This window comes from Mixophyes fleayi, chromosome 12, assembly GCF_038048845.1.
Source record: "Mixophyes fleayi isolate aMixFle1 chromosome 12, aMixFle1.hap1, whole genome shotgun sequence".
Lineage (NCBI taxonomy): Eukaryota > Metazoa > Chordata > Amphibia > Anura > Limnodynastidae > Mixophyes > Mixophyes fleayi.
Genome location: NC_134413.1, coordinates 25,450,242 through 25,474,257, shown reverse-complemented (window position 1 = coordinate 25,474,257; position 24,016 = coordinate 25,450,242). Strand labels below are relative to the sequence as shown.

Here is a 24,016-nt window from a genome sequence, read left to right as displayed (position 1 = left end):
CACTAACACTAACTTTCCTGTAAATTCCTCCTGTTCTCTCTCAACACTGTTCTTTCTCATGCCAAACACTAGTACCTCTCACTAATAAATTCCCTAACCCGCACCGTCTATGCCAGCTCTTCTCGGTGTTTGGCTCACTCCGTAGCTTTCCCTCCTGTCACCCCATATTTTAGGAGGAATATTAATGTATAATAAAACTTTGTATTTGTATGTGCGGTGCACATTTTTCAGTACTTGCTTTTGGACACTAAGCTCTCATTTGCAAACATACTGAATTATGAAACATTTAAAGTGGTGTCTGGTGGTTTCACATTAATAAATTGCCAATATTTCTGCCAATAGGATGGCACCAATAGGGGGACAACAGTCTGGTCTAACAGCAGAGAAATCCCTACATTGTTCTTAATGAAGGATAATAACCCCTCCCCAAAGTACTAGATCCCCTTTTCGGAACCCTACAATAGGAGGGAAATATATACTCCTACATAAGTTTCTGCATACAGAGCCACATGCCCAAAATTTATCAGTAATAAAATTATTTTAGTAAGTAGTTTCACATTCAAACAAATAATGCTCAACAACCAACAACACACACAGATTGTAAATGAACAAACTATCAAGCTCCTCTGAAAATAAGACATTCATGTTGACCACTAGAAGCACTTATTTATTATAAAGTAATACTGTCCAGTTTCAAACGGGCTCTAAAAACCCACCTTTTTCTTAAAGCCTTCCAGTCTCCCACTTAATTTCCTACCTTTTCTTCTACCTCTTCCCCTTCATTCCCCTTCCCTTATCCTTATCTCTCCCTCTCTCCCCTGTGTCTCTCTGTCTGTCTACCCCACCCCTTAGATTGTACGCTCCTCTGAGCAGGGTCATCTTTCCTCCTGTCCTCACCACTTTTAACTCGGCTCTCAAGCTACCTAGCCCTCCTCCTCGAGAACCCTCTTCCCCTCCCCCCGTCCCCTCTCGCTCCTTCCTCTCCCCTCTGGAGGTTTCCCTGTCATCCGGGTCCTCCCTCTCGGGCTCAGCCGTATGCAGGACCTTTCCCTCTCCCCTCCCCCGCCCCTCTAGCTGTGCTTTGAGCTCACCGAGTTACTGTGCTTATTGTTTACTGTACTGTGCTGTCTCACCTTGTATTGTAACTTTGTTTGTCCCTGTACGGCGCTACGGACACCTAGTGGCGACCTATAAATTAAAATTAATAATAATAATAATAATAAATAAAGTACAATGTAATGACATCAAGACAAACTCAATTGTTGCGATGTGACTTCCTTTCGTTACAAAGCTCCTTCGTGACTAATATGGTCTACATTTATATTATACTACCTGTGACTGGATACTTATAAATAACTTATGGTATCAATTTATTTAAAGGAAATAGCGCAGGGCGCTTATTTATATAATTGCCAATGCACTTATTTTTGATATTGTGTATATTTTGATATGGGAAATCGTTATTTCTGAGACCAGGGTACAAAATTAGCTTTTTCTGTTTTAACCTTGCAAAAGCAAATGCCTTATTTCTGATGTATATATCTGATCCAATGAGCCTTTGTTTTGAAAGTCTTTTGTGTATTGTGATGTGGGGAAATGGCTTCTTTGGGGTTTGTATCTTTCTTTGGGAATGTGTATTCTGCAACTGTTAGAAGAAAGTATTCATGTCAATTAGACCTTTTGACTTGCTAGTAGATCTCCTGCCTCTAAAATAAGATGCAGGATATCGCAGCAAGGTTTTAAGAATTTCATAGATAAGTGTAAATATTGTTGGCTTTGCAATGCATGTAAATCCATGTTTGTGTAAACACATTGCATCCTAATTCTAAAAATAACCTGTGTCCAAATTAGTATAAAAAGCATTGTCTTGTACACTGAAATGTATCATTCTGATGTTCCATCTGGCACCTTCAACCAGTGTGAGAGCAAACAAACATCACTTGCTTCAAAGACCTGCTTGAAAACATCTTCAATATTGCTGTAATCCTGTGACCTGCAGATTAGACCCTAAATCTAATCTGTTCTCCGGCTGTTTCTGAGGCTGGAGCAAGTTCTCTGGTACCACCGCTCTGCCGCTATCATGCAGCCCTGATCAGTGTGATAATCCAGGTGGGGATCCATCCACAACAACCCTGATCCATAGTAAGAGATCAGGAGTACCAGCCTAGGTACACCAGCAAGGGGGTACCCCAGCAGTGACAGTTACCCAGAAGGAACGTGGTTCTGGGCGCCATAAAGGAGCCCAGTGGTGGCAGCAGGCTCCTCCTAATGCGGCAGGAGGGGCGTATTCGGAACAACAAAAGGGGGCGAAGGCAAAGTAAGCCCAGCCGGTTACCAGCAACAACAGACAGGGTGGCATAGGCGGTCCATCCTGTCACACTACCTATACATTTTTTTTTAACACAATCTATAAAATTAATTTCTGTTAACGCATATTGTGTAAAATGAAGAAAATAAAAATAATGTGATGACTGTCACAGCAGATGGATTTAGTAGAAGGTATCGTAGCAGAGGTATAGTAGAATGCCATCTGTCACAAGCACATGACTTCTACATACATTATTCAACTTTGATTATTTACTGTATACATATGACACAAAAGTACTGCATATATGAATCCTGATCTAGTATAGTCTGAAAATTACATATTACAATAACATAGGGTTTGAATGATGCATCTGCGTGTTTGTACCACATGGTGGTTATAACTGGTACTGCAGTTCTTATATTAGAATGCTTTTTTGCTTGAGAGACTGACTACCATATACTTTTAACCTCCTCCAAAGCAAACTGGAGTTCACATAAAGCTAAGTGACTGCTCTGTGATGTTCCTTCTGACTCTCCTTAGTGTTAGGTTTGTAATCAATTTATAGTAAGCCACCTGGTTTTGGTAAAAAGAAAGACTAAAAATAAATTTGTGTGGCATGCTGTCACAGTGGTTAGCACAACGGTCACACCGGGGTCATGGGTTCGATTCAAACCAAGGCCCTATCTGTGTGGTGTTTGAATCTTCACCTTGTTTGAGCTGCTTTCCTCCCACACACTAAAAAATATTGGTAGGTTCAGTGGCTTTAAAATGGACCTTGCGTGTGTGGTAGAGAATCAGACAGCAATCTCAGAGGCAGGAACTGATGTCAATGATTATATATTATCTGTACAGCGCTGCGTAATATGATTGGAGCTATATAACTAAATGGCAGCAATAATAACAATAATACGATTTACTGTAATATCAGGGTACATTTTAAATCAGTTTAAATTTTAATATTATAAAATCTATAACACTGATTTATACTAAATATATATTGGAAACGAACAAAAGCATCTTGTTGCACCTGAGCCACAAAGTGTTATATTTATAAACTAACACAGATGAGCGTTATTGTTACGTGTTCAATAGCACATGAGGTCTTTTTTTTTTTGTTCTTTCACTCCTTTTTCTCTACATTTGTTTCAATTTCCCAGACTGAAAACTCACAGCAAATACAGGTGTTTTTATTCACTTCATGTAGCAAATTTCCCTTACCCCTGGCCTACACCCAGGTATGCTGGCTCAGACTAATGGCCACAGAAGATATTGTAAAAAATAAATAAAAAAATATTATAATAATATTAATATATTTGCAAGCAGTTATCCTAGAAGTGAAATATCTTGCAATATATTTATTGCAAAAAGTATAAATATATCAATAGATATAGATATCTATAGTGCTTTTATTGCAAGAAAAAATGTGCCGGAATTCACATCACGTACACACACCCACACACGTCAGTTGTGTAACGAAACATAACGGTAGCCGCCTGCAGTAAGCACTCAGCACGCGACCACATGACCAATCACAAGCTGAGCAGCGCCACAAGCCAAGCAGTGTCATCACAACCAGTGCAGACGAAGCACGCATGCATCGAACTCGACACACAAGCAGCCCGCATGCACCGTTTTAATGATTTTTCCGCCGACCTGCTACGCTCGATGGAGCGATTCAAGTCCAGGTGGACCAAACATCAAATGTTCAAAAGTTACTTTTAAAACTTGGAAAATCCATCAAAAAAAACCCTCAGTTTTGGTGAGTTCTATGACAAAAAAAAAGCACTAGATATCTATATATCTCTAAGAGACATGACTTGGCCAACAAAGTCATTTACTGAGGTTTAGTATCAAACCTTCGGGCAAGCAGAATCATATATGCTATCAGATCAATCTGACATCAATGAATACACATCCTTTCCACAGTAAGAACTTTGAGGTTAAGATTTTCAGTGACAAAAAAAGAATTGTACTGGGAGAACCACACAGAACAATAGACACATAAAAAACGGGTGAGCTCCGGAACACCAGATGCTACTTTATGTACAAGAAGCAAGGCACCAGCTGTCCTCAACTCATTACATCCACACCGTTCAATACCTCAGGATGTAACTATTTGTTGGCTAAAAAAGGGCTACATATATCTCACACTTTAAACATGCCTAGGACAACTGAATTTTCATCCAAAGTATCACCCAAACAAATTAACACAGCCAAGAGGGGACCAAACGAATAAGGCTGGTGTCACACAGCGCTTTGAATTTTAGTGCTATTCCAGCTAGAAAAGGACTAATGTCAGCAGTGCTCAATTGATCCAATGATGACAGGTTGAAGAGAAGGGAGACAATCATCCAATCTAACTGGAACAATTAAACTCTGAAGATGTTTCCCGAGAACAACCGCTTCTTCACAAGCAACTGATGATGTTTCTGGATGCCTCAGGGCATGCATTTACATTTCACTGCAATCAGCAAACTTTTGGGGTGTGCCTACAGCCCTCCCAATCCTACCAACACTCATGACACTCCTTTATGGGTGGGTGGACCTATGAATGACCCCTGCACTGGTCGAGTATCAAGGTGCATAGTAGAGAATACCAAAGTAACTGGACATTCAAACAAAGATTTGTCCACCTTATTCTCTAACAGCAAATGCTGTACCTTTTGTCATACTCTGGGAGGATTCCTTGAACCTCACACTTTGCATAGACAGTCCATGGTAGGTAGTTTATGCTAGTTTATCATGAGAGATTTTATTATCTGGTGAGATAAATTATGGGATTAGGGAGCCTGCCAAAATAAGGCTGGTTGACCCACATCTGAAGCAGCTAAGTGGCCAACTAAGCTTTCTAATTGTCAGGGACCTCCAATTGTTTTTATGGAGGCTGGAAGGTCATGCGTACAGGGGGACCTAGGCATGGTAACTAGATACATGGATTGCTCTCCCTTGCTGCGTTTGCTTATGTGTTTCTCTGGCTTCACTAACTGGGCTGTCTCTCTCATGGTTTCTGGGTCTCAATCCATTAACTCTTTTTTGACATCCATGGGGGTCAAGGAACTGTTCAATCAGACACACTCCATATCCACAGAAAACCCATCTGTATGATTTAGGCATAATCGCCTGCTTAATTGCCAGTCATTGCTCTTTAGAGAGGGCATGAACGTTTGCATTGGCCTTGCCAGTTAGCTTGCTAGCCAGAATGCGGGACCAGTTTTCTTCCAGAATGCTCTCAGTCTTGTACATAATTTTAAATGTTTCCAAGTAGGTGTCAATACCCTACTTACCTTACTAGAGTGTTCCAGCTGCTGCTATCCCCAAAAGCTGATGAAATCCTCTGCTGTGGTAATTACGACTGAACATTAATAACAATGTTGTAGCAGATTATTTGCATCAGGCTCTGTTTCTCAGTGCCAGATAGTCCATTCCCCAGCAACTCCATTCTTCTCTGAAAGAGCTCTTCCACCATAATCATTAATATTAGGGTAAAAGCTTCAGGAGCACTGTGTCTACTTGGCAGCAGAGGTAAGAGTTCAAATCAATTCTGTCTTCGTCCTTCCATCTGGAGCTATTTAAATATCCTGGCACCATCTCCTCAACGTAGCCTTACCTGTGTGCAATTTGAACGTTTTCCCTGTGTTTGCATGGGTTTTCCCCTCACAAACAAACATACTAGCAGATTAATTGGCTGCTGACAAAATGAACCACAGTCTGTGTGTGTGTTAGGGAAATTAGACTGTATTCTCTGTACAGCGCTGTGGTATTAGTGGCGCTATATATGGTCATCAAGTGAAATTAGTTTAGGGTAGGAAGAGGGGAGAGTTTCGAGAACGTGACCTCTATCTTCCTGCACTCAATATGCAAAACATCCTCAACAAATTTGGTCTGCTTTTCAGGTATCATAAGCCCTAAGGGACGGATCATCCGGGGGTATTTGGCCCCTATGCATCAATATGGCAAGATAGATCTGCAAAGGGAAGTGCTGAGATATCCCCCTTAGTAGATAATCCACAGAGGAGTTGAATGAAAGTTGGGCAGAGGAAACAAATGCTAAAATCGATCCTTGAAAACGTTTAAATGAAAGCATAATAACATTGGCTAGGGATGTGAGCTGGCCCACAACCTATCCAGCTCCTAAACGGTATTAACGTTCCACATAATTATAACCAGTGCTGGAGCATGTGAGGTCACCTTCCCCATTAGATCAGTAAGACCCTGTAGCCAAATACACTTTCCCCACCATTAACTACAATTCGTATTCTGCTACAGTCCTTTGATTGTAAGCTCATTTGGGCAAGGCCATCTTTACCTTATGTAATTTGTGTTCTGATCCATTAAATAAACAGTGCTGCCCAATATATCAATGCTCTATATAAAGAAAAATACAGTAATAATATTAATAGGGAATGCAGCGGGTTAATAAACACTGGATCATTAAAAAATGGTAATTATTACAGGAGTACCCAAAGGGTAAATTTTGCCATAATCCATAACAAAAAGTGCCCTGTTGGACCCTAAAACTCACACTCCCTGACATAAGTAGAATACACCTGATTATATGCAGATGGAAAAAAGGTTAACATTTAGATTAAAATTTGAGCCCACCAGGTGGACCCCCTGTAAAAGGGCAATGTGGTGTTGTAGCTTTTCAGTACCTTAAGACAAGGTTACACTTAATCCTGCTACCTAGCCCCCACCTGATAATACAGTACCTAACATCTCATCCCCTAGCACCTATTGTCTCAGCATTGCCCTCACCATCTACATTGTAAACTCTTATGAGCAGGGTCCTCTCTACCCGATGTCTCATGTCTACATCTTCTCCAACAACTTTCCATGTCCTTGTTCTGTTTCTATGTATGATTTGTTTTTGTATCGTTTGTTATGCGGACTGTCAAACACTGCAGAGTTTTGTGACATCTTATAAATAAACAATGATGAACATAGTGTATTTACTTAAAAAAAAGCCAGAATTTGTAAGCCAGACATAATGCAGAGATGGAAGCAACGTTGCAAATCATCTGAAACAAAAAAAAATACAATCTCCACCATGGAACAAGTAGGAAAAAGGGGCATGGAGAGAGAACAGGGGAAGGAAAATGGGTAACATTATCAAACAAAACCTCACACTGCCCATCCCACTAAAAAGAGTAGGACAGCAAACCCCATGAATACATCGATGGAACAGGCTAACCCAAGTGAGCCAACATCAGTTATGAAGGCTTATTGCAGAGAGTGCCTACACCGACTGCAATGGCGCTCAAGTCAGAGAGTATTCCTCTAAGGCCTTGGAGATATCATATTGCTAATAAGAGAAAGCAAAGAGCCATGGGCAAACAAACCCACAAGATGTTCATGCTAGATGAGTGTCAATCCGCTGCGAGGCTTCATCAGCACTAGTAAAGATGTCGCTTGATCGCCATGTTGTACATGTACATATCTACAAAGAGCAACTGTGCTTTCATAATTCTTTTTCTTGTGATCAGCTATGTCAATATAAATAGCTGGGAACTCCATGCTGTTGCTGGATTAGCAGGAATAAGTTGGGGGCTGAAGGAAGAGGGCCCAGTGATGGACCACATCGCCAGTCTCTCCACCCCCAAACGCTGCTATGGGGCCAGTGATGTAGTTGGTGCTCCTGGATAGGGACCATGGCTAGGAATGATGGGGAGTGTGGACATAGTATAACAGTTAGTACATAACAGGAATGAGAGGTTATTCATGAACAGGAAAGAGGTAATTCTATCTAATTATACCACCATCAGTGTGCTTATTCTCTATTCACATTTGCCAAGTGAATTGGAACAACTTGCAGTTCCTGATATTTAAAAACAAACTATAACCCATGATCTCTAAAATACTGGGTATACTACACATTCAATTTATGAAAACAGAGCAAAGTAAATGCCACAATACTCTACAGTAACACAACTGTAAAGTAAATAAAGTAAATTGCAAACGTTGAACATGTTCTATGGGTATTCAGCTAAGGGAACTCAGCTTGATGGTGGCAAAAGTGGGCGCAAGTGTGTAATGTACAAACTGTCATTGATGTAACAACGACAGCAACTTTCCTGTTGACACACAGTACAAAATAATTACACATGTAAGGAAATAAATAAGCTACTTAGTCATACGAGAGGTTTTCACCTTGGAAGCTGGATCAAAGGTCTTCTGCGCAGTTACAATATCCGTAAAGATCTGTTTGCTCTCTCTCAGCAGATGAAGTTCCTTTTCCAGATGTTTGCACTGGGAAGGGGGATAATAGAATATCATGAAATGAAACATTTTAGTCTCTTCTAAATTCATCTTTCAAGAAAAAAAAAAAAAAAGGTTCTTCTAGCTTATTGGCAATGAGTGAAAAGGTGCTTTTAAACATGCTGGGGAAAGGAATTTACAATATTATGTGTTATGAAAGGAGATAGGAAAAAGAGACAGGAGCTTGGGTTGGACAGAGAAGTTATATGGAAACTATTTATACACACAAGCTGAAAGATGGGCTATACAGCTATAGCAATAATTAATGAACAATGAACTAACTAGATATTCCTACTGCAAATGGCTATGTATGTGTTTATATTTGACTAATGGACTTTAGAGATCCATTATTGCAGACTTATATTATGTATTTAATGCTACAAGTGTGTTAATATACTGTAATGTTAATGAAGAAACTATGCCCGTTGCACATCCCAGGGAAATGTTTAGTGAAATGTGCACACATCATTCTAGTAACGAAAACTCTGACACATAATGTGTTATATAGACAAAGTATATTAAGCTCACTTTATTTTTAAAGTATACTTGTGTTTAAATTTAAATACCCCTCAACACCTCCAAAATTAACACATATACAGCTGAAAAGAATTTTGTTTCAGGAAATATGGGCAGCACGGTGGCTAAGTGGTTAGCACTTCTGCCTCACAGCGCTGGGGTCATGAGTTCAATTTCCGTCCATGGCCTTATCTGTGTGGAGTTTGTATGTTCTCCTTGTGTCTGCTTGGGCTTCCTCCGGGTGCTCCGGTTTCCTCCCACACTCTAAAAACACACTAGTAGGTTAATTGGCTGTTATCAAAATTGACCCTAGTCTGTGTGTGTATGTTAGGGGATTTAAACTGTAAGCTCCAATAGGGCAGGGACTGATGTGAATGAGTTCTCTGTACAGTGCTGCGGAATCAGTGGCGCTATATAAATAAATGGTGATGATGATGATGATATGCACATTATGGTGCCTATTATACTATTTTTATTTGTGTTTTTTTTTTAACTTTGTTTTTGCATTTTTTCATTTTAAGTCTATGTTCAGATTTCTGTATCTGTTCAATGATTAAAAGAGTTACGATGTGACTTATGGTGTATTTAGAAAAGCCCTTAATATGGAGAAAAATTGTGTTTTCATCAGATTTAGGATTTCTCCCTTTTTATTAAAGTCCCTTGGCCGGTGAAGACTATCATCGCTCAGCTGCCCGGCGAACATTTATTGAACAACCAAAGATATTTTTATCGCTATGATAATGTCTTCCATGCAATGCAGAACTCACATTTACAGCCATTGCATTTTAATAACCAATTATATGTCATCTTAAAAAGAACATATTAATGCACCTAATATAAGATATTTAAAAGACATAAAAAACCTACACATTAGCCATGCTGACCACCAAGAATCTAATCTAATCTAATCAATTCTCTAATTTTCAATCTTCAGGGACAATTGTATATTTCATATGTTACCATTAAACATGAAAACAACACAATGCATACCCCCTAACATTTAAAATCATAAATTGGGACAAAATAAGCACCGTTACCGTAGCACCCAAACTCTGCTCGCAAATACTCATATTTAGGTAAAACCACACCCACTTTTAGGTGGCCTAGGCACAGGGGGTGACTACGGCACAATGGAGTATGGCAATGTCCCAATTGGGTCCTCCCCTCCAAATAGCAGGCTCAGGTGCCAAAACTACTGTAGCGTGACAGGACCAGCAGTCTACCCGACCACCGAACACTGTGTGGAGAGAACTCGGGAGGAGAGCCAGTGACAGATTCTATTTTTGGGCACGCACCATAAGGATACTAGCACTCACTGGCAATGAACCGGTAAGAGACTGCTCTGCCTATGTATGACTGAACCCATTATATGAACTGTAAAACAGATCCATATGCAACATTACTCACTACTAAACTCAGCAGGAGCACCATCATTGCTGACATTTTGCTCTTTTATTCACATACAGTATATGAAACAACATTTTGGTCCATTCAATTGAAAAGTTCTGGATTGCCTTGTGTGACTGCATCACTATTAAATAACTTTTGGTATAAATTATTTAAAGCAAATAGTGCAGGGCACTATATAATTGCATGTGCACTTATTTTTGATATTGTGTATATTGTGAGGTAGGAAATCGTTTTTTCTGAGACCAGGGGAAGAAATTTGTCTCTTGTTTAACCTTGCTATAGGATATGCCTATTTCTGATGTGTATATATATATATATATATATATATATATATATATATATATATATATATATCTATATCTTATACAATGAGCCTTTGTTTACAAAGCCTCTTGTGAATTATGATGTGGGAAACTAGTTTGTTTTTGGTTTTTGTTGTTCTGTGTGAATATGTATTCCGAACGGTCTGATGAAAGGCCCCATGTTAATTAGATCTTTTGATGTGTGAAGGTCCAACATTGACGGCAGGAACTTTTAATTAAGACTGGCTCCTGGATTCTTTGCATCTGAAAACCAGGTGTAGGACATCACAGCGTTTCTAGAATTTCACACATAAGTGTAAATATGGCTAGCTTTCCAATGCATGTAAATTCATGTTTGTGTAAATAGTGCATTTATACAGATTTAAACACATGCTATTTTTGAAATCAGGATGTACTCTGACTTCTACACTCAAATGTATCATTCTGATGTCCCATCTGACCTGACCACTGATACCTTAAATCAGTGGAACTGTCCTTGTCAAGACACTTGAGTAATAAACATCACTCTGCTTCAAGACCCTGCTTGACAACTTTTTTAATATTCCTGTAATCATGTGACCTGCCGATTAGACCCTAAAATCTAATCCGTTCTCCGGCTGTCTGAGGTTTGGACCAAAGCTTTTCCAGTACCACCGCTCTGCCTGCTACCCATGCAGCCCTGGTCAGTGTGATAGGCCAGGGAGGATCCATCCACAGCAACCCGGATCCATAGTAAGAGGTCCGGAGTTACCAGCCCAAGTGTACCAGCACAGAAGTAAACTAGCAGTGACAGTTACCCAGAAGGAACGTGGTTCTGAGCACCATAAAGGAGTTCAGTGGTGGCAGCATTGTAAGCCCCTCCTGCGGCAAGAGGGCGCATTTGTGATAATGAAAGGGAACGGTGGCAAAGTAAGCGCAGCCGGTTCCCAGCAACAACAGACAGTGTGGCATAGGCGGTCCATCCTGTCACACCTTGTGATTACAAACTATGCAATAATAGAGCTGCATGGACTTTGCGAAGGAGTAATTGAAACTTTTCAGTGTGTTACTGCATTGATTCATGTAATTGCTTGAAATAGTGATTTAGTGTTAATTATTTTACATAAAAGTTGGCTTTTATTTATATATATATATATATTATCACCTTGTTATATCCTGCTTTGGCACTCATATTGTTTACCTCTTTTATATTCATTTTTTTGTTGCCTTCCAGCACATTTACATTACACTTACAGCATACATGTCAACTTTTAAGATTTCTCCTCTGGGAGATCCGGGGGAAAGTCATGTGACATGGGGTAGGAGGAGGGTGTGGTGACCATTGTCGCTTCACCATAGCCTCACCCCCACTATAAAAAGCCGAACTTCAGAGCATTGAATTGATGGGGCGGAGCCTAATGATGCGATTAAGCCCTGCCCCCTCCATTCACTGCCGTGAATTTCGCCAATTGTGGGAACTTTGCCTACTCTTCCGGGAGTCTGTGAGGACTCTCCGAAATTTAGGAGCCTCCCGGGAATTCCGGGAGAGTAGGCAAGTATGACTTACAGCGCGTTGAGACTACATCCTTTTGTGTAATTTACCTTCGTTGTCAAGCACAGCACAGCACGTAAACTGCAGTGAGGCATGGAATGATTGGTGCTATATAAATAAGTAAGAATAATAATAAAGGCGATAATTGCCAATACTGCCAATTGTGGGCAGCACAGTGGTGTCTTAAGTTCGATTTTCGACCATGGCCTTATCTGTGAGGAGTTTGTATGTTCTCCCCATGTTTGCGTGGGTTTCCTCCGGGTACTCCGGTTTCCTCCCTCACTCCAAAAACATACTGGTAGGTTAATTGGCTGCTAACAAATTAACCATAGTCTGTCTGTGTGTGTGTTAGGGAATTTAGACTGTAAGCTCCAATGGGGCAGGGACTGATGTGAGTGAATTCTCTGTACAGCGCTGCAGAATTATTGGCGCTATATAAATAAATAGTGATGATGATGATGAATACTGTAGGTATTCAGATTACACTTAAAACTAATACTATAAAGCACAGCCTGAGCAGAGGCAGCCATTTTGAGAGCATAACAAATTTTCATGAGAATGCAGAATGTCAACTCACTAGGAGCCAGTGAGTTAAAACAGACAACTTGCACCTCAGTAAATGTCAAACAAGATGGACAATTCAAATAATTTAATTCTTTCAGAGCCCTTTAACTTCAAGGCAATAGATTTTATTGGGTTGTTTAGTTTAGTTCTACTTATACAGTCAGGAAAGAAAACAAAATATTTAGCATGTTTCTTGTTTTTAAAGTTTACAGACCTGAACGCAGTAATACCTTTTACAGCCATATAAGTTGCACCAGCCTAGTGTTTGGTGCAGTGGCAAATCCAGAGGGGGGCGATCGCCCCCCCTAGCAGGGGCTTGCTGCTGACGGCTGCACACTGTGCAGGTCCGTTCAGCATTGACAGTGTGCTGCCCGGCTGCTCTGATTGTGTTTTAAACACAATCAGAGCAGCGGGACAGCACACTGCCAATGCTGAACGGACCTGCACATACTGTGCAGCCGTCAGCAGCCTTAGAAATTAGAAAGGGGGCAGGGCCTAAATCACCCCCCCTAAAATCGCCCCGGGTAGAGCAGTTGCCTAGATCCGCCCCTGGTTTGGTGCAAATACACACTGATGATGATGATAACGACTGCCGAGCACAGTCTAACCCAGGGTTTCCCAAACCCAGTCCTCAGGGCTCCCTAACAGTACAGGTTTTCCATACCTCCTTGCTGGAGCACAGGTGTATTCATTACTGACTGACACATTGTAACAGATCCACATGTGATCCGGAAAACCCGCACTGTTAGGGAGCCCTGAGGACTGGGTTTGGGAAACCCTGATCTAACCAATACTTGCCCACTTTAAAACTCTCCCCTCTGGGAGATCTCAGAAGGGCAGGTCAAGAGGCAAGTTCAGTGGGGCTTGGCGCGGCATCTTGCACCATTTTTTCTCCAACCTTAATGGTAAATGCAACGACCGTCAAAGCGCAGGGATCCAGGGGGAACTACCTGAAATTTGGGGAGTGTCCAGGGAGAGGAGTCATGTATGAGCTAACCTCTTCTGATTGGCTGATTATGACTTCTACTCTGAAACAGCTGGATGCTTTTTTCATTGATCTGCATATATCATAGGATTTTGTGTGTGTATTTAAAAATAACAAAGAATCTTACTTTCATATGCGAGAAGGAAGGTCATATCTGCTGTGCTATATGAAGACTAATAGCAAACGCTTTTTTTCCCTATGGAAACAAATATTTACAACGTTTTATTGCACTTACGACCTGGCTCTGAATATATGTATATGGGTGTATGTATGCCAGCCGTAACCTGATGCATACGCTACACAGGCAGAGCTGGTCCAACTCAGCATAAGGGCTGAAATACATTATTTTTGCATGTAAATTTAAGGGCCTAAATTACATCCAAATTGTGCTTAGCTCTGCATCAGGCCCTCAGAGTGCATTAAATGTAAGGTTCTAATTGGAAACAGAGTGGAATTAATGCAAAGCTTTTCAAACATTATTTCTAAGATTGCTCTAAAATCATGGAGTTTACAGCAAATGAGATTATATCATAAAAATGTAAAAATCAAGTCACGGCAGCTGATCTGTTTTGGCAATAGTCGTCCTGTGTAATCCACAGATGTAATAATTACCTGCCTTGATTTCTACCTCTGAAAGGAAGATTATTTTCTTAGATTTCAAGTCTTGGTGTATGTGGATTATCATAATTAGTAGGAATAGAAACTTAAATTGTTTTATTGTATTTGGCAGCCATTGGGAATCATAGGATACATTTTATGGACTGAGAGGATTTTTATTTCATACTTGTTAAAATGGGAGCTTAAAAAAACAACCCCAGCAAAACGAATACTGTACTTTAATACAATCCAGAACCTCCGACAGTCCGGCTTTAAATGGGACATTGCCACGCTGTCATTGGGAAAAGGGGAGTTTCCTGTGTATGAGGGGCAGAGCTTAAAATTGTTTCTTGATTCATTGACATTGGGAGAGATGATAACTCGCCCACTCCCCCAACTAGCAGAAAAAAAAAAAAAAGGGGGACAGCAGAGGTTGTAGAATTTAGAATTTCAGCAGGTATTAAGAGAAGCTAACTGGATGAGATGCACAGTGCCAATTTCTAAAAAGAATACATAATGCATACTAAGTTCTTGGATCCTATGGAAATGTTGGAAGGAGTATTGACTGTAATTTTTGTGAATGACAGCTGCAAATGCAGCAGCCAAATTTCTGCTAGGTAAAGGGATCGGAAAGCTGTATTTACTTCCTTTTTAAAATACATAAGGTCACTTGCACCCCTGCTTTCCTTTTATACTTTCCTAATACATTTTCCCAAAATCATAGTGCGAAAACACTGAACTATATTGGCCTATTGAAAGAATAAATAAATCAGGCAGATTCTAATGACAGACAAATTATGTGGCGTATTATGAAGAGGTGTGTCCAGGGATAGACAAAGGACATGCCCACTACAAAGTGCAACATGCTTAGTATAAAGCAAACTTTCAATCATTCCCAGAAGAAATCTTTCTCTCTTTTCTCCCCAGTCACTCAAACCTCACGGTCAGAGATATTTCCAAAACCTTTTATCATAAATAATTTATCCTTTAATAATTAAATAATAAACTCAGACTTTAAGTACATATTTAATAGAAAAGACATATATGCGCTAGGAGAGAAAAAGATATGGTAGGCAGGGCTCAGCTTTTAATTGAGACAGAGGGGGGAATTCAATTAGCTGCGATGTTCCACACTACTGTAAATTCTCTGCTCATTTTTCCCTCGCACCTCATAAAAAATCAGCAGAGATTTCGGCAAAAGTCCCACGTCCGCAACGTTCTGTGCAACATTGCAGCTAATTGAATCCACCCCAGAATGTCCGAGGACCATTTTATATAAGTGGCTTACTCAGGGCTGGCGCCACCATTGGGTAGATGGGCACCGGGCTCTGGGGCACTGTGGCCGGGTACCCATACTAACAATGTCTCTGACTTAGACATCGTTAGGCAGCCAGCATGGTGCGATCGTCCGCCCCCTATTTTTTCCATGCTGCTGTCCTTACCTCTAAGGAAAGGCAGTGTCAGAAGCCTTTTGGAGAGCACTGTGATGTCAAAATTGCTTTATTTTAATAATAACTAATTTTTCTCCCTGTTGCTGACCCCTGGCTACCACCGATTTCAGGAGGCAGCAGGTGAAGGCTACTGCCAGCGATAGTCACCACCAGCTTTGATAAAACAGGCAGAAGCAAAAACTCCCATTTGCTAAACATATTTAAAATTCCATAATTGGTAAAACAGTCAAAAATAAGGATATACATTTTTATGTACATTTTTATGTTTTGACAAAATTAAATCACGGCTGAATTTTAAATAAATATTTTTTTTTCTGAAGCGCAAGCTCGGAACTATATACAACAGACCTTAAGACGGAGGCTGGGCAGAAAGGACCCCCGCTAATCCAGGCAGCAGAGTAGTCACATGCACGGTGACACTGCTTCCTAGTTGGTGCGTTTGAAAAGCCAGTGGGTGGGAAGTTGAGTCCCCACATTCACAACGGAATTTTGGCAATGTCAAACACCAGAGGTGGTTCTAAAATAAATAGGCTTACCGCCACTGGTGTTTGCCAGGACTCAGCAGACATCTGGGGAAGGCAATTTACACAACATTTGTCTACTTTTCCAGGAGTCCAGGAGGTCTGCTGAATATTCCAGGAGAGTCGGCAACTCTGCTTTGAACATACAACGCTCACAATTAGGTAACACACATGGAGAGCGAACCAAATCTCTCTGTCTAACTACTTTGCCAGAGATTTACACAACATGGTAAAGTAGTACCATGTATTCTCAGTTTAGAAAGAAGCACATGGACCATAGATTATCAGCACACATTAGAAACTGACACATCAGACGTTTATGTCACATATTCCCGGCAAGCACAGTGCAGTGAAGCCATAAATATTCACACATTGGTTAGGAAAGCACACAGATAGAAGATTCCCAGCACACACCGTGCAGAAACATAAATAGCACACAGGAAACAGAGAGAATCTCAGTAAAGCACACAGACTAGGGATTGAGGAATCACACAGCACATACAAGGAACATTGGATAAGTTCTCCCATTAAGACCCTAGTTAGGCATCAGCGAGCAGAGCATCTGGGCTCCTTCCTCTAAGCACTGCCAGACTTTGCTTTTCTTAACTAAAATAACCAAACTTCCTTGGCCACAGACATTCGGCTTCTTTCATCCTTAAGTTAGCCGTACACTAGACACTGAGCTGCTTATGTTCAGCTATGCCAAAGATCCCGCTGTCACTGGTTCCCAGTCAGCTCCAATGCAAACACTCCTTTTTCTTAAGGACATGTGTTTTCATTGGTCGCCTTCCTCCTGTCCCTCTGCCCACAACCACATGTCAGGAGCAGGGCTTCCTTCTTAAAACAGGTTGATAAAAATAGTTATTGAAACCGGTAGAGAAGCTAAGTGTTAGTGTAGAAAGGGAAAGTTTTCCCTCTGTGGGCCCATAAGGCAGGTTCATTTCCTTGCCCTATACAGCTAAGGAAAAACAAGCATAGGTCATCTGTGAGCTTTAGTCTGAAACACAATGAGGTTTTCCACCTGGATCCTAATCATAAGAAAGAGTTTTAGCCAGTTCTGAAGGCACACATATCCCACCATCACATTCCGAAATATATACTAAGTCACAAAACACACACACACACACACATTAATCTATGCCGTGAAAACACAAACTTCAGATTATAGAATACAATACGTCATTGTATTTGGCAAGTATATGTACATCCTTTGATATGACAAATCTCTTTTATTTATTTAAAAAATAATATTACATATACATATTTTTTTAATGTGTTTGTACTGTAATATGACATGCTGTGCTTTTTCTAGAAAAAAATAGCTTTTATTTGATTGAAAGTGATTTCATCCTTTTTCATTGTTTTTGTTATCCCCACAGAGAATATCAATAGATTGTAAACTTGCGAGTAGAGTCCGCTCACTTCTTTCTCTGTCCGTTAATACCCCAGTGTCGTTTTATTACTTTGAAAATATAAGCAAATTAGGCACTTGATGACAATCAAGCACAAAAAAAATAGTACTTAATTTCATGTATACAACACTTGTCTGCAAATGTCAGATGATCAGAGGGGATGGTAAACACTAGTGTGTACGCATAGAGGCTTCCTTGATTGGATTAATTTAGATTGTGTGGGCTATTTATTCTCGTTCAGTACCAGCGCTGTTGTGACCATTTGATAAAATCTCAGTAGACAAACCGCATCAGGAGACCGTGGACTGAATCCTCCATTCTGAATCAGCATCGGGATGTCTATTCTTTTCGGCAGGAACCCGTCCTTCTATGGAAAGATCTATGCTGACATGGAAGATCACAGGTAAGTCTTTATGTTTTGATTTTAATGTAGGGGCAATTGTTTGCTCTTTTAGCTTGGTGATTAAATTTATACTCTGAATAACAAACTAAGTATACTTTGGAAATTGTTAGTACATGGTATATAGTTTGGCGCATACTACATTATTTGGCTCTTTTTCTAAGGCTAGGTACACACTGGAGGTTTTTCAGCAGATTATTGGGCCAATCACCCGATAAACGATTGCTCGGCCACATATCACGTTAGTGTGTATAATCACACGATGAACGACAATCGTTCCCAAGTGCAGACTGTTGTTTGGTTGATCATACTGTTTAATAATCTCATTCCAATCAGCTTTCGATCATGTATTGTGTATGCACTCACAATCACTATCTTTATAGAGTTTACAGAGTTATGGATGGTCTTTTCAGCCTTTGGCGGCAATGAACGTGTCCTGGTGACTTAAATGTAGAAAGTCCTGTAGATTAGAATAGGTTGTTCGTTCTGAGACTGAATATTTCATTTCAGAATCACAGAAGCTAATCCGTTATAAAACGTGGATAGCTATAACAAGGCGGTTTAAATCAGTGTGACAGGAAAGAATGAATGAATATTGTGCTGTCATTCTCTAAACGACTAGAGGACCAGATGAAGAGCACAGATCTGAAGGTAAATCATGTCTAGTGACCATGCATGAATCGTCCGACCTGTCAGACCTTCAGTCGTAGGTACAATGTGTTATCTACAACAGATTGGTCAGAAAATTCTCCAGTGTGTTCCTAGCCTAAGTTGTAGTTCCTCTGGGATCTACCTTATAGATTTGGACAACTCGCCAAGGAAGATCACATTGTATATATTATCAATTATACCATGTAAGCCTATTGTTTTTTCACATTTCGGTACAAGTTCCCTCAGCACTATTACCGGTATATGCTAATTTTTTTTGCTTAAAGGTTTACACCGTGTGTGGTGCTCCTTTCTTTTTATTTTGTATAAATAAATATACCGGTATATATTTTTTTAAATACATAATAGTATGCATCAATTGTGAGTGTGGCAATGCGGTCCACAGAGCCCGTGAAGAGGTTGAAATCCCAAACCAGAGAAGACTCACCGGTCCAGCGGCGGTTAGCTCTTCTCTTCTTCTATCGCAATTCCCAGCGCCGGTGACAGTTGGCAAGTAAGCCAATCAGCGGCCGGAAAGGTGAGTCAATTTGGACTCAACTCCAGGCGTTTCAATTTTTGCCACTGCTATATAAGCCGCTGTGCCTGGTGCCATTTGGTAGTTCACAGGCGGTGCGCATGAAAGATGGATGTCATGGATATCCAGAACAAGAAAAGACCAGCAGTGGCAGGAAGCCCTTATAAGAGCTAAGAGCGCCCCTCTGCCAAGAAGATCGCAGAAGAAGAGGAGGCAGCGACGACAGCGGCAGTGTGAGTGACAACCATGTGGAGAGAATCTCCTGAGATGGCCAGGGCCAGGTAAGACCCTTGTGGGCAACACCTCATTCTGTCACACACTACTTTTCTGTAGGCATAAGGCCCGGCAATAATAAGGTTTTATAGGGAGTAATTAATCCAGGATTTAGCCCTGTGGACACAGTATAATTCAAGCTCTAGGCCGAAATTGTCAATTTAGGGTGTTCTATATATGTGAAATCATCCACAGGGAGACTGCACCCGCTGTTCTCCTGGGTGGAATGCAGTGACCATGTGTGTGGTGATCACTTTTAGGTTGTGTATTGCCTTTCATAACTCAAGACAGTAGGGTAGGATGAGCAGTTCTATCACCGTCCCTTTGTAGCTTCCACATCCATTTCTCTTCTTAGGCCATAGTTTAACCCTTGGCCTATTAGTCCCCTGAGGTTTTCACCAAAATTGGGGGATTAGTGGCAGGGATCCCAGTTGACAGTGCAGCATATTTTCTTTGGTGAGTTGCAGCAGCTAGGCGGATTCCCACCCAGGATAGATGGCTATAGTACCCGGTTTAGGAATCTTCCCTGTAGTCGGAGTCGGGCAACCATTAAAGGTAGGGTTTTGGTTTTCATTACATTGTTTGCATTAAAGTTGCGCGGCATCTGATCATGTAGTTTTGTTGTTAGGATCAGGGTGCTGCTTTGTTATAATTGTAGATAACACAAGAATGGGAGGCACACTTCAGAGAACAGATAGCTCTATGAGGTGGTTGTGTTTCTTGTGTTGCCCCTGTCCCTAGAAGTTCAAGTGGCAGAGTTGTGGATGGCAAGCAAGAGCAGGTGACCATATCTCAGTGATTACGGTCTTTCAGGGTCGTCTCTCTTGGTAAGGGCCCTCACCGAGCTCATGGTAAACAGAATATTTGGGCGGGGCGCATTCATGTCCCGAATATTCATAGTCCCACTCCCAGGCCAAGAGCAAAACAGTGACGGTAATCAGAGTAGATTGAAGGGTCTTTACTCTCCGATATTGCATCGGTCACTCTCTCCCTTTCCGCCAGTATCCTCTACCTTTCAGTAATCTGTTCGGTTTCCTCCCCAGACCGAAGGAAGGAGACAGCGGTGTAGCCCGTGTTCCTTAGGCAGGCTTATCTCCATAGTTGTCCTTCAGGATCAGATAAGTACCCGGGGTGCGGGAAGAAGGTTTTCGGTGTTGTGTGGGCTTTCCTCGACAGGTACACTTCATACGAGTATACAATTTATTATTATACAGTCAATTATAAATTGCTTGAGTTACTCTGATATGATATAAAACTATCTCTGCTGGAGAATACAGTCAGTGAAGGTGCCGACAGTGAGTACTTATTGACTACAATGGGGTTTCAGGGATTGGACCCCTGTAGTTCTACTACATATGAGGGTTTGAAATAAAATTGATAGGTACTGGAGTTCTCTTTTACACACTCTTACAGGGTGTCTATAATAAATAAATAAAAAATAGTAGTATAAACAAACTACTACAAATCGCAAACTACTGTGTTCTACAACTTATTTTCTAGGTTTCCTCCTTCAAGTAGCTGAAATAGAGTGGTCAAGCTATAGAGATATTTGATATGTGGTGTCTGAAATCTCCAGTTCAAACATAGCTAGGTCACAAACAACTTCAAAATATGCTTATTTAACACATCAAAAAATGAATAATAATTTAGTGCAGATAAGAAAGTCCTTAAAGACCCAACTATTTTAAATTCTAATCAGGTGGAGCCAGAGAAGCAACTCCATGAGGCAGCTGTCATTTTTACAGGACGGAAAACTCCTTCTGGACTCTGTACATTGCAGTTAAACATATTCTCTGGATCTAGAATTTAAATTACGCTATTTACAACTAGCTAAAACAAAAATATTCTATTCTTCCTTTGAAATAACCCACTTATTGAATTAGTATACTGTATGGTTTAGCTTTTAATAACTGTAGGTGGCTTCCGCCATCATTTATTTTAAATAGAAGTGTTATTTACTAATAGCTAGAAATATAATTTCTTGCAACAAAAAAAAACCAAACAAACAAAAAATCATCCAATCTACTTATTTTAATTGGCTTTTAAGCCTTTGAGTCAATCGCCCTATTCCTGTCCGTTATTCCACCCTTGCAAATTGGTGGAGCTCTTATCCTGGTACATACATTCTTTGTTCAATGAAGAAGCGTTGTGGAGTTTATTGTAAATGGAGAGCATCTGTGAGTCCTATTTGGACAAGTACCACAGTCATCCAATCAGGAGCTCGCTGATGTTTCCACCTGTAGATTTGACTATAGTTTTACATAAACTGCCAGTAAAGGGCTCCAGTCAATGTAAGTACCAGGACTCACTGCAAAGAGTAGTGGTGGTCTAAAGAAAGGGACCAACATTCATGTACTAATATGGAGGAAACAAACCCAAGAGAGGAAAACACCTTTAAATCTATACAGTGAACCTACTACTATCCCAGCTTCATTCAGTAGTGAATTACATAACCTAACTATTGTTACAGTGGAAAATGCCATTCTTTGGGTAGTATAACTCAGATATATAATTTCTATTGTCATCATATACAACTGTTAGAGTGTGTGCTGAGCCACTGTGGCTCGTTGTTTACATGCACGCCGTGTCCCGGTCATTGCTATAAACTTCCTTGTCCAGACTGTCACCAGGACAACAGCCGGGAGGCTCTCTGAATCAGCGTTGTGTCCCAGCAACTGCTGACAGCAGGGCGCGTGTGCAGGGGGGGCCTGATAAATTAGTTAGCTCCTGGGGATAATTACAAGGCTGCTGCTCTAGTATACTTATTGGTCCATGTCAGTATTTAAGGCACAGAGGACTTAGCCTCCCTGCCGGTTATAGCGTTGGTGCTGTGCATTTGCGGACCTGCTCTGTATTTTTGTGGATTCTCTGCTAAACTTATGATTGACTGATTGTGACCCCTGGCTTGTTTCTGTACCCTGATTGCCCTGACCTTTGGCTTGTATTTAGATATCCATTTGCTGCCAGCCCTGACCCTTTGGCCGGTCTCTGATTATTTACTAGCTCTGGATTCCTGACCCCAGACTGCTCCTGACCATCCGCTTCTATCTTGGCCACCACCTCCTACTTACCCGTTGCTGTACTGAATATAAGCCTTCACCTGGAGACATCCAAGTACCTGTGAGCATGACAAGCTCTACGGGAAAGGCGGCTGCTATAGATGAAGACCCCCGCCTCCTGTTCTGAAAGCTTATGTCAATAGCCGTTAGCCGTAACAGAGTACATTTCTTGTTCTAAACAGCACATTAGTTATATATTAATAGATGGGGACCAATTCAATATCTCCTTTGGCATTACATTCCAGGTGTACAGTAATACGCTGAAATTAGCTGTTTGTAGGTGTTTGGTAAAAACGGGTTACAAGTTCATATGTACAGTGTATATAGTTGTTTGAATTGTATTTTATCCAATGGTTAGCCAACCATTCATGAGAAGATTTACAAAATAAATAAACATGCATAAGAGAAGTCAATAATATTACAGTGTGGTGAATTCTCAGACATTAAAAGAAAACATACAGATTAAAGTTTCTTTGCCTACAGAGCTTACATTCAACAAAGCATGCGATAAGGTACAGTGCACTTCACACTTCAAATACTAAGACGTGAAACAGAGCATTATAACTTCAGACAAAAACAAATTGGGCACTTATTTGTGGAGACAATTACTATGGAATTCAGGCATATTGTTATCTCAAAGATCAAATGATGAAAAATGGTACTGGGAGTATAAAATTACATATAAATCGAGTTGAATCTGGAAACGTTTGGATTATCTGGGTATTATAGAAAATGAATCCAGCAACCACCAAAAGGCTAATAAAAAAAAGTTGCTGCTAAAATTTTGAAGAACATCACTCTAAACCTGCTACCCACAGGGCAAAAACCCAGCAGTTGGTCATGAACGAGCTCTACCATATGTCAGAGCCAAGCGTGGGCTTCCATTTAGCTCTTCCACAAAATGTTTGTTTTCTTTGTTTATGCATAAATATTTATATAGCAAACATATCAACAAAGGGATAAGATTGCAGGTAAGAAAATAAAAAAAAAGGAAAAGAATACACACTCCAAGGAGCCTTTTGCATAACGCATACTGGAACATATCCAGTCACTGCCATCCATATCTGTGTTTATGTTCCACTCCGACTGGCGGAGCGAGAGCCAGGGATCACATGATCCCCACTAATAAACTGGTGACACCTGAGTGTTTCTCAATGCCTCATTATTACAGCCTGTGAAATGTAGCATTCAGAATCCTGTTCATCAGTAAGCACAAGTCAATGCAATATAATGAATACCAGTCACATGA

The 24,016-nt window shown here is 40.6% G+C and overlaps 1 protein-coding gene across 5 annotated transcripts in view; it reads right to left on the bottom strand.

The window, feature by feature from the left end:
- MIPOL1 (mirror-image polydactyly 1) overlaps nucleotides 1–24,016 on the bottom strand; it is a 276,778-nt gene that overhangs the window by 84,404 nt on the left and 168,358 nt on the right. For all 5 annotated transcript variants that reach the window (XR_012680290.1, XM_075193212.1, XM_075193214.1 and 2 more), the window contains exon 9: nucleotides 8,456–8,554. Coding sequence is in view for 4 of the 5 variants with exons in the window: in XM_075193212.1 (XP_075049313.1) it covers nucleotides 8,456–8,554 (99 nt within the window). In the remaining variant the exon portion in view is untranslated. The remainder of the gene's footprint in view (nucleotides 1–8,455; nucleotides 8,555–24,016) is intronic.